This window comes from Dinoponera quadriceps, unplaced genomic scaffold (genome assembly GCF_001313825.1).
Source record: "Dinoponera quadriceps isolate SergipeBrazil2010 unplaced genomic scaffold, ASM131382v1 scaffold3789, whole genome shotgun sequence".
Taxonomy (NCBI): domain Eukaryota; kingdom Metazoa; phylum Arthropoda; class Insecta; order Hymenoptera; family Formicidae; genus Dinoponera; species Dinoponera quadriceps.
The window spans coordinates 73,057-84,606 of NW_014558236.1; the positions used below are offsets into that span (position 1 = coordinate 73,057).

Here is an 11,550-nt window from a genome sequence, read left to right on the forward strand (position 1 = left end):
TAATATTGATTTATTTTAATTTATATATAAAAAGCGTTAGTAAATTAAAGTGAATATATTTTAAATTATTTGGTTTGTGTTAAAAATTAACTAATTTAAAATTAACAGTTAAATTGAGAGTTATTAACTTGTTAACTTAACTTTAACTAATTAATTGGTTATTACTCAACCCTGGTTTATATATCATATATGCGCGTAATATTCCTCGAATATTATATGAATATTATTCAATATTAAAATAATATTCTTATAACATTTTAAGAATGTTATAGTATTTTTTAATATTATAGAAATGTTCTATTGATGTTATATGTCCACTTCACATGATATTTTTGGCATATTATAAAAATGTTCCTATATTATTAGAATATTATTAGAATATTACATCTAATATTCTAAAAATATACCCGGAATATTACTTAGTATTAAATAATATTACGCGCTTATAGGGATCATTATGTTATATCAAAAAATTTCTTTACCGTAAATAAAGATTATTATTACTATCATCGTTTTCTAACAAATATCAGGTTAAAAGTACCGTATATAGGAATCCTGCTAAACTCAAGGTACGTAAAGCTCGCCGTAATGCAGTTTCCGTTTGTTGTGATAAGATAAGGTGCGTTCGGCCCGGATATTCGCGACGTGCACGACGTTACACGCGCATTGCGTATTATAATGCATCCGAGAGGAAAATTGAACGATCTCCGCTGTGAAAGAGAGAGACGCAACACGAAGTTTGCGGCGCGAACCATTAAGGTTGCGTTCCGAAACCCTACTTGGCAGATAAAGTAGCATTTAATTAACCAATCATAGGCAGGTTCCATTTAACGCTCGTAACTATTGCGAGCATTCTGACTTCGTTTAACATTCAAGAAAAACAATGATAAAATGATACTCGTGATCGTTGCGAGCGTTAAGTGGAATGCATCCCATGATAAAAAAATCCTTGCTCTCTTTGTCCCGATTGGTCAATCAAATGCTACTCTACCTATCGAGTAGGATTTCGAAACACAATCTAATGTATAAAGCCCGTATCAGACTGCGGATTGAAGATTGAGATTGAATTGAAATTTGAACGATCAGTGTGGAATTCAGTAGATTTCACTAAACTTGAGTTTCAGTGAATTTTGCACCGATTGGCTGAATCTAGTTCAATCTCAATCCCCAATTGGTAGACTGATACGAATTTAACGAGAAATCGACTTCCCGCGTGGCCCCCGTCGGATGCTCTTCGGAACACGCGGTGTGTATATCGCGCGCGCGCGTCTCCGTTTCCCGTTGAGTGTTATGATGCGCCAAAACGGTATCGGGTGTAACGGCTTGTTCGACTTGTGGAAGTTTCATTATTTTTCAAGCTACGTGGAGTATCTGCGTGAACGGAGGTCGATTGATCGGAACGTAAGTCGCACGGCGAGCGCCGTTTCGGGCGGGATGCGGTCGCGTTTAATTCATCGAGACCCGAAGATGAAACATACGCCACGCTTTTCCGCGTCGTTCATCCCGCTCGACCATACTTTTTCGATTATTACCTGTCATATGATGTACGAACAGAGAGAGAATTTAACTGCCCGAACTGTGTGTGAGCTAATCGAGCGGGTGTAGGCGACTCTTTTAAGTTGATCCTCGGGATATTGTGCTCCACAGGTCTCTCGCAATGGTATTCACCGAGGGTGAAGAGGTACTCGCTAGGTATCCGAATACCTCCGAGTATTACAAAGGGAAGATTGTACATGTCAGAGGTGAAGAGTACAAAGTGAAATTTGAGACTGGTGTCCAGCATACGGTCGGAGAAATGGACATAAAGGTAAGAGAAATGGGCATAAAGTTAAAGCAGGAAGCTTTATATTTTGGCGTAACGTAATTATTCATGCATTAGTATGACATAAGATAACAAATTAATCAGTGTTCTCTGTTTCTATCCTCAGGATGGAAACAAATGATTCTGATTGGTTAGCCTTCTTATGTGTCATGCATTATACACTATGCTGAAGTGTGTGCTTCCTGCTTTATTGTTGGCTCTGGATAGACAGAGATGTTATGCAAGATTATACACTCGATAAGCTTGTAGAGTGAATTTAAAAGATTATCGAGATGATTTGTTTTCATTGTTCACTGTAATACATATGTCATAATATGTTGTTTGTAACTTTTAAGCCTGAAAGAAGAGGGAGGACTCCAACCAGAGCGAGTAGCAGGATAGCCAGGAAGAGTCCGATTAGATATTCTCCCAGCAGGAGGTCTCCGAGCAGACGATCACCTGCCAGACAGTCCGTGCAAACACCGACTAAGAAATTGTCTGTTCGTAGTACACGCCTCGCCAAAGTATCTTTGTCACGTATAGACGTCGAAAGTGGTGAGTGTATTTATTGTCTACCGGGCAGCAACCATATATAACTTTTCTTTTACAGGAGCGGAGATGCGAAAAGTAAAAAATATCGCGTAAAAAGTTAGATATATTCATTGTTCGAGAAGTTTAAGGCCTTAAGCGGGATCTACAGTGAGAATTTAAGATGCAAGATTTGAGAAATTGACCAATCACAGCTGAATTGTAGAAGAAAAATCAATTACGATTGGTCAATTTCTTAAATCTTTAAATTCTTATTGTAGATCTCGCTTTAGTAAAATGATTAACTTTTTCCTTAAACTAAAAAGACGTTCTCTGTTTGTGGTTGATGTGACAAACTGTACAATAAAAAATAGTAAAAGAAAAACGATAATTTTTAGACAAAGTGTAGCAACATAAGATATCGTGTTAAAAGTACAAGTCAGCTATTTTGCTAACGCTTTTACATGATTGTCGAAGTCGTGGGGTTTGCGTGAATCTTTTCATTCGTCACGTTTTCGCTGTTAGAGAAAAGTTACATGATCGCTTAAGCGGGGTCTACAAAAGGAATTTAAGGTGTAAGACTTAAAAAATTGACCAATCACAATCGAATTATAGGAGAAAAATAAATTATGATTGGTCAATTTCTTAAATCTTACGTCTTAAATTCTCATTATAAACTCTACTTTATTGTCTATGTATTAAATATATATCGGGACTATACGGAAGGTATTTTTTACTTAGACAATGTAAACAATCACAAAGAAGGGAACGAGGTTGACAAAAATTCGAAGAGAGTCGAAGCGATGCCTCTGCAGCAGCGTTTAAACGAGATCAACATGTTGACGCGTAGATCAACGCGAATGTCGAGCATGTCGAAGATCGAGAAGGAGCGCACACCGATTGTATTGGTCAGAGAAATCGACAGAGCCGCTTCGCTTCCGATCGAGAAGAGAAGTTATTTGATCGATTATTCCTCGGGTGAAAGAGGAAGGGGATATTCTATGCAAAGAGATAAGGTAATTTTCTCTTCGGCAAATAACGTAACATCGATATGTTAGACTTATTTTTCGTTAATAAAGTGGGGTCTATAATGAGAATTTAAGGCGTAAGATTTAAGAAATTGACCAATCATAATTGATTCTTCTTCTATAACTCAATTGTGATTGGTCAGTTTCTTATGGCTTAGAGCTTAAATTCTCATTGTAGACCCTGCTTCAGTATTGCACGTAATACTCCGTTCACGATAGATAGAACAGCTTATGAAACATCACTGATGGTCACAGTTTCAGGATCTAACGAGACTCCCGCCAGCGCAGGAAAGTGAGAAACGGGAAGCCTCGATAGCGGAGAATCGCGAGAAAGGCATAATTAGGATCGACCAGCCGCAAGAATGGGGCGGTTGGATCGGGACGTCTCTCCTGACGTTTTTATTGCCGTTATCCATGATCCTGCCGCAGCTTCTGTGCTTGAAGGGACGATGCCGATCCTACCTTGACGTGCAATTCACCACCGACTGGAGGTCTTATATAAATTGGCAGGGGTTCTTAGTTTACGTTGTATATTTGACGGTACTGGCTTGTGTTTCGATTCTGCCGATCGGAAGGAACGTGGATGGACAACAGAGTAAAACTGGGAAATTGCAATATCGCATAAATGGTACTGTATACTGTATGTTCTTCAATTTTAGGATCCGACTTTTAATCAGGGTTGGATAACAATTAGTTACTTCGTTAAAAGTTAAGTTAATCCTTAGAAGCACGGTGGAGAGTATACTTCCCATCTTTTTTCTTTCAAATTTTTGTCGATAAAATTTTTATTGCTATATTTAGACTGTTTTTTTTTATTTTTCTAGTATTTTAGGGATAGGCGAATGTAAAAAAAATTGTCAAAATACATATTTTATTAACTGCAAAAGTGACATAAATAACCAAATTAAGAAAAAATGGCCCTTTTTTCAAAGGAAATACATTTTCCAGCGATTTTTCCAAAATTTAGATGTTAAAACTTATAAATAGGGTTTTTTGAGATCGTCGATTACGAATCTGGTCAGAATTAGAGGATTTTCAAAATCCAAAATGGCGAACTGAAATTGCAGCAAATCAATCAATTCTTTTCAAATGTGGTATGTAGAGGGTTTTTGGTTCGCTGATTACGAATCTGGGGTCGAAATTGAAAAATTACACAATTCGAAATGTTAAATACAAAATAGTGGATCAAACATGCAAAAACTCAGTGTCTATGGTTTTCAAAGCTTCCGAGTATAAATTATGAAATGTGATATTGTGAAAACGTATTAAAAAGATTGAAATGATTTAATCTATAACATAGACAAAATTTTGCTTTTACCAAATTTGAAGTGGTTCAGTTGATTCGCTGCAATTGCGCTTCTCCATATTGGATTCGCCGTCTTAAATTAAAAAAATTTTTCAATTTTAACCTCAGGTTCATAATGATCGATCTCATAAAACCTCTGAGTACCAAATTTTATGAAAAATAAGTAAAAAAATGTGCGCTTCAAAGAGTTGAAAAATCAATAATTTTTAACTGAACTGGTTAATTTTGAGTAAGTTTCAACTTAAACTAGTTAATTTGAAATTTGAAAAGTTAATTTGAAATATATATACTTGATATAACTTATTAACTTTTTTTTTGTATAAGTTAAAATGATTCAATATTAAAATTATTGCGGGCTGTTTACGATATAAAATAAGAAAAATAAAAAATAGTGCTGGCAGAATTCTTTGTCTCTTTGAGCGCTGCTGTTTTCTCTTATATGGAATTCTAAGCTCAAAATAGTCGGTTTCTTATAATAGACTACCTTTTTCTTATTGAGTTTATTTTTTCTTATTGAATTTAATCTACAATTAAAATGCTTATTCAGAAAACATATATATGTATATACGGGGGCGGTCTGATAAGTACCTAGCCTACAAAAGAAAAACGAAAATTTTGGAAAAGTGGCGATTTATTTTTCAACATGTCTCCTTTTAGCTCGATACACTTGACCCAGCGATGCTCCAACTTCTTTAACCCATCAGAAAAATACGTTTTCTCGAAGTCTGCAAAGGCCTTCGTGGCGGCGATGACCTCCTTATTCGACTCAAATTTCTGCCCGGCGAGTGACTTTTTCAAGTTTGGAAACAAAAAAAAGTCGCACGGGGCCAAATCTGGAGAATACGGTGGATGGGGCAGCAGTTCGTAGTCCAATTCGACCAATTTGGCCGAATGAGGAGGTCATCGCTGCCACGGAGGCCTACTTTGCAGACTTCGAGAAAACGTATTTTTCAGGTGGGTTAAAGAAGTTGGAGCATCGCTGGGTCAAGTGTATCGAGCTAAAAGGAGACTATGTTAAGAAATAAATCGCCACTTTTCCAAGATTTTCGTTTTTCTTTTGTAGGCTAAGTACTTATCGGACTGCCCTCGTATATACACACATATAGTTTTGCATAATTTTAATTTTAATAAGTTAATTTTAACTTGATATTTAATTTAATCAATTTTTGCTTAACTTTTAACTTAGTTAAAAATAAGAATTACCTTATCCAACCCTGCTTTCGATTATACTTCTTCGATTATATTACACACTTTTAAGACTCTTGAGTAGTCGTTGCAACTATTTTTATTTGATAACGTAAGAATCGAGAAAATGCAAATCAAGAATTCTTGTGTTTTACGTTAAAATTAAAAGATATATTTATAAAATGACATTTGATCGATTTAGTATACTTGTAAAATTGTCCGTGCACTTTTCTTTTACGAACAATTCGAACAATCAATAAACAGCCGCAAAATTAAATTGACAAGGAACTATTCATTTTAACTTATTTTCTCATGATTTTGTCAATGTTAAATTTACTATTTATTGCTTGTTCGTAAAAGAAAAGTGCACGGACTATTTTACAAGTGTACTGAATCGATCACTAATGTCATTTTGTGTGTATATCTTTTTATTTGAACGTAAAACACAAGAATTCTTGACATACGTTTTCTTGTTTCTGACGTTATCAAACAAGGACAGTTGCAGCGACTACTCAGGAGGCTTAATACTAACATTTCTTTGGGCATTTTTCAGGATTTTTAAGCGCTACACTGGCAATAGCCTTATTTGGTTTATGTATAAATAAGGATATCCCAATCTCCGATTACATCCTAAACAATTCCGTTCAATTGGTAATAAGTGGCTGGCTTATCGGAACGATTTTAGCACTGGGGTTGTACATTAAGGCGGAGAGAGCTTCGGTGGTTAGTCTGAATATATACGCGTCGACTAACAGTAGAATGTATAACTTCTGGCAAGGCAGAGAGATCAATCCCCGAGTTGGTGTTTTAGACATTAAACTGCTGCTGATACGTGCTTCACTCATAGGCATGGTAATTTGTTATTTTATACATTGATTTCCGTATCTAGCAAAATTGATATTAAAATCAGGGACCCCGGACCGGACCAGAACCGAAACCGCAAACCGTATAGAAACCGGTATTTTTGTCGGACCGGAACTGTAAACCGTAACGAAATTTCATAAAGTCTATAGAACCGGAACCGAAATTGGAACCGTTACATTTTTTTCGGTTTGCGGTTCCTTTCGGCTCACTATTTCGGTTCTTATTCTGTGATTTTAAATAATCGTTTCTTTCATTTCATAATAAAATTCTACTTCTCACGAAAAAGCAGAACATTGATTAGTTATTGCGAAATGGAAAATAAATTTCAAGCATGCGATATTCAACAGAAGAGGATTAATAGAAGAAGTAATATATTACAATTTTGAGGTAAATAGAAAAACAATCAATTGTGAATTGTACAAATTACTCTAACAGAACATGTATATTCTGAGAAAGTTCGGAAAATATCTCGATATTCTCCGAATATTCTCATAATCTACAGAATTTACGTGTTCCGTTAGGCAGAGGTTACAAATAACGAGGATGATATATATCCAAACAAGTTAAGAGCAGAAGATGGAAATAGTGAAGAAATGCCATCTACATTGAGGAAATGATATTATTATTGTTTATTATATATATATATATAATTATATATATAATTATACTTAAATTGTGCATATATATATATATATATATATATATATATATATANTATATATATATATGCACAATTTAAGTCAATAAAAATTTCAGTAAGGAAACAAGTTTAAAGAACCGGAACTGAAAAAATTGTAATTTAAACGGTTTACCGGTACTTTCATTGTCTAGTAAACCGAAACCGAAATCGGAACTTTTATTAAATATTTTAGTGGACCGGAACTAGAACCGGACCGATATTTTCATTCGGTCCGTATCCCTGATTAAAATTCTCGGTTTACGATTATATTTATTTCCTTCATATCTTGTAGTTGATCGTGAACGTGGCTGTTGCTGTTAAAGCTATCGGTGACGTGAAGAGTCCGAATGTCCAACAATTCGACGTATCTACGTTGTTAGCGATCTCCTTGCAGCTTTTCTACATTATAGACGGATTGATATACGAAGCCACTATCTTTACGTCTTTTACGGTAATGTATGAGGGTACTGGATACATGACCTGCGTCAGCCATTTGCTGTATCCATTCTTGCCGACTCTCACGACGAAATTTATGTTGTATCAAAAGTAAGCATATATCTGTCTACATATGCCTGTGTACATATATAGGGTGACCTACGTAAAGTGCTACAACCCACAAACTTCAAAAATATTTGACATAGCAAGGAGTTGTTCATGAGAAAATTTCATTTATTCGAGGGGTCTTTTTAAATGTATAAACTAAAATTTTCCCTCGCTCCCTCTTGAAGGGAGGAAAGAGGAGGAGTAACTTTGTAATTTCAAATGGAACCTCCTATAAAATGTTACATATTTGGATTCTACGAGAAAAAAACAAGTGAACTTTATCTGGAACACTGTTTTGAAAAATGTTTCATTGCTTCATGCTTTTATTTAATTTATAATTTATGGTTTTATCATTAGTTTTAATGTACTCTACTTTAAAATTTTAATGTTTATAACTTTTAACAGAATCATTTTTTTAAAGAAATTTTCCAGATAAAATTTACTTGTTTGTTTCCCATAGAATCCAAATATGTAACATTTTATAAGAGGTTCCACTTGAAATTACGAAGTTATCCCCTCTTCCCTTCAAGAGGGAACGGGGAAGAATTTTTGTTTATATGGTTAGAAAGACCCCTCAAATACATGAAACTTTCTCATGAACAACTTTTTGATACGACAAATATTTTTCGAGTTTTTAGATTATAATACTTTACGCGTGAGCCACCCTGTATATTTATTGTAAGCTTCGATAAATCTTAATCGCTATTTCACGCATTTTTAGAACACAATTTAATTACTACACGGGCATATTCGTTTTGATCTTCATAGTAGGATACATTTTATACAGAAGTAGCAATTCACGGAAGGATGAGTTTAGGAAAAATCCTGTTTCGCCGACGATGCCTTGTAAGTATGCGAAAATTAATAATCGCTGTATCTTCTCTCATCTTCTAATCAAATTAAATTAATATTTATTTCTCTCTCTTTCTCTATGAAACAAATAATTAACATTTAATTTTAATATTTAATTTTAACTAATTAATATTTAATTTTAATATTTATTATTTTATACAATTGATAAATTTATAATGTTAATATCATAATATATTTATTTTAATATTTATGTAAATATATGTCTGTATGTAAGATTAATTAATAATTATGTCTGTGGAATTTGCAGACTTAGAAACTATCCCGACGTTGCGCGGGAAGAAGCTTATGTTGTCCGGTCTGTGGGGTCACGTCAGACATCCGAATTACTTAGGTGACATTATGATGCAGTGGTCCTTCGCGGGTGTCAGCTTGGCGACCGACGTTCTGCCTTATTACGCGGCTGTTTGTTGCACATTAACGTTGGCTTACCGAGCGGTGAGGGACAACCGACGTTGTCAGACACGCTACGGATACGCGTGGGAAGAGTATTGCTCGCGCGTCAAGTACATGATTTTAAAGTGCGTATTTTAAAGCGACCCAAAGGCGCGATATATACTTTTAAGCACCAAACTCCATATCATAAGGAGGACACTCGGCGAGATGCTCATTGTATCTTATAGGAATCTCAGATTGTATACTTGGTAATATTTTTACATTGTGAGAGATTAGTAGTGATAGTACTATATATTATAAATTTTACGACTGTCTATATATAAATTTTATGATCTATATCTATATAAGATTGGACTACGAATGAGATTGAAGACCAAGAGTATTTTGTTGACAACAAGATAAATTTCCCTAGTTTATATTTATAAAGTAATTCTCTACGGAAGACAATACAGAAGCGTATATGATATGTTACTGCATATTTCGACGAGATATAACGGAATGTTTATTATACTATATATGTATAGCATTTCTATTTTAATATAGACATAGGTTTTTAAAACACGTGCCTGTAATATCGAGCACTGGATATTGTGAAAATACAAATTAGCTAAGAAATTTTATACTTTTGTACATTAAATGTGTGTAAGTATATAATTATCACCTGGAATTACAAAAAAAGAACGATTTCTATCCCAAAAATATGGATTCTCAATCAAATATATTTTAGCACCCTTCTCCTTGCGTCGTGTATTCTAACCAGGGACCAGGATCGGAACCGAGATTTTATAAAGCCTAAACCGAAACCGGAACCGTTACATTTTTTCGGTTTGCGGTTCTTTTCGGTTCAATTTTTCGGTCCGTATTCTGTAATTATAAATAATCGTTTCTTTCATTTTATAATAAAATTCTAATTCTCATGAAAAAGCAGAACATTGATTAGTTATCGCAATAAATAGAAAATAAACTTCAAGCATACGATATTGAACAAAAGAGGATTAATAGAGGATTAATAGAAGAAGTAATATATTACAATTTTGGGATAAATAGAAAGACAATCATCCTGAATTGTACAAATTATTCTAACGGAACACCGAATATCGAGATATTCTCCGAATATTCTCAGAATTTATAATTTACATGTTCCGTTAGGAAGAGGTTACAAATAATGAAGATAATATTATATATCCAAAAAAGTTAAGAGCAAAAGAAATGTAATGGAAATAGTGAAGAAATGCCATCTACATCGAGGAAGTGATATTATTANCAATAAAAATTTCAGTAAGGAAACAAGTTTAAAAAACCGGTGCTGAAAAAAAATCTTAATTTAAATGGTTTACCGGTACTTTCATTGACCAGAAAACCGAATCTTTATTAAATATTCTAATGGACCGGAACCGGAATCGGACCGGCATTTTCATTCGATTCCCTGATTTTAATGTAACGATTCTGTAAATATGAAGAAGGATTAAAGGACGGGACGCGCGACTCAATTAATGGTAGTGTGACGCAATTTATGTTCGTATACACTTATTTTTTATTAAACCGCTCGTATATGTACATTTATATCTACTTGCTATAAAAACAATCTTCGATAAAGTGGGTCATTAAAAATGTGTCCGTTCAAGTCGTTCGTCTGTAATGCAATCTTTCTCAAACCGAAGTTTGCAATGTATCGTTACATGTAGAGTGAAAATTATCCTGCGATTTCGTTGATTGACATACACAATTTACTGTGTGAAATAATGAAAGCAAATTTCCACATCGTACATTTGCACATCTATTCGCGGTAAACACGCGGGTAATTGTTCGAATAATCGTACCTACATTCGCTATTTATATATCCATATTTATATTCCTTAAAATTACGATAATTAAAAATCGCCACCCCGCTAAAAGCTGCAAATTTACATTTCTGTGTGACGTTTTTTAAATATTTCATTGCGTGTTTTCTTCTCTCAAGAAAAATACCATTCGAATTTATACGTGAGATAAATTATATCCGCAAATTATTAAAAAAAAAGAAAGAAAGGATTGTAGAAATATATTCGCGCGATATGATGCATGCAAAGAACATTATCGTTTCCAATATTTTGTGTACGTTATCAGTGTAACTGTCTAAATTGTAATTTTTATGAATCGCACTTTATTGAGTGATAAACGCACATGAACCAATTGTGATTAACCCTTAGAAGCATGGTGGAGAGTACACTTCCCATTTTTTCTTTCAGATTTTTGTCAATAAAATTTTCGTTACAATATTTAGATTGTTTTTTTTCTAATATCTTAGGGATAGGTGAATGTAAAAAATCGCCAAAGTACACATTTTGTTAATTCCAAAGTGTTGCTAAAT

At 34.2% G+C, this 11,550-nt stretch overlaps 1 protein-coding gene across 2 annotated transcripts; it reads left to right on the plus strand.

The window, feature by feature from the left end:
* Positions 1-1,292: 1,292 nt before the first annotated feature.
* On the plus strand, positions 1,293-9,873 carry LOC106749681 (delta(14)-sterol reductase). Of its 2 annotated transcripts, none has more exons than XM_014629366.1 (9): positions 1,293-1,401; positions 1,648-1,807; positions 2,158-2,356; positions 3,071-3,345; positions 3,613-3,985; positions 6,402-6,700; positions 7,684-7,937; positions 8,656-8,780; positions 9,055-9,873. In XM_014629366.1, the coding sequence occupies exons 2-9, from the start codon at positions 1,658-1,660 to the stop codon at positions 9,336-9,338; spliced, it is 1,959 nt and encodes a 652-aa protein (XP_014484852.1). In that variant the 5' UTR covers positions 1,293-1,401; positions 1,648-1,657; the 3' UTR covers positions 9,339-9,873. The 2 variants fall into 2 exon arrangements, with proteins under 2 accessions (XP_014484852.1, XP_014484853.1); XM_014629367.1 differs by having other exon boundaries at positions 3,619-3,985.
* Positions 9,874-11,550: the final 1,677 nt, after the last annotated feature.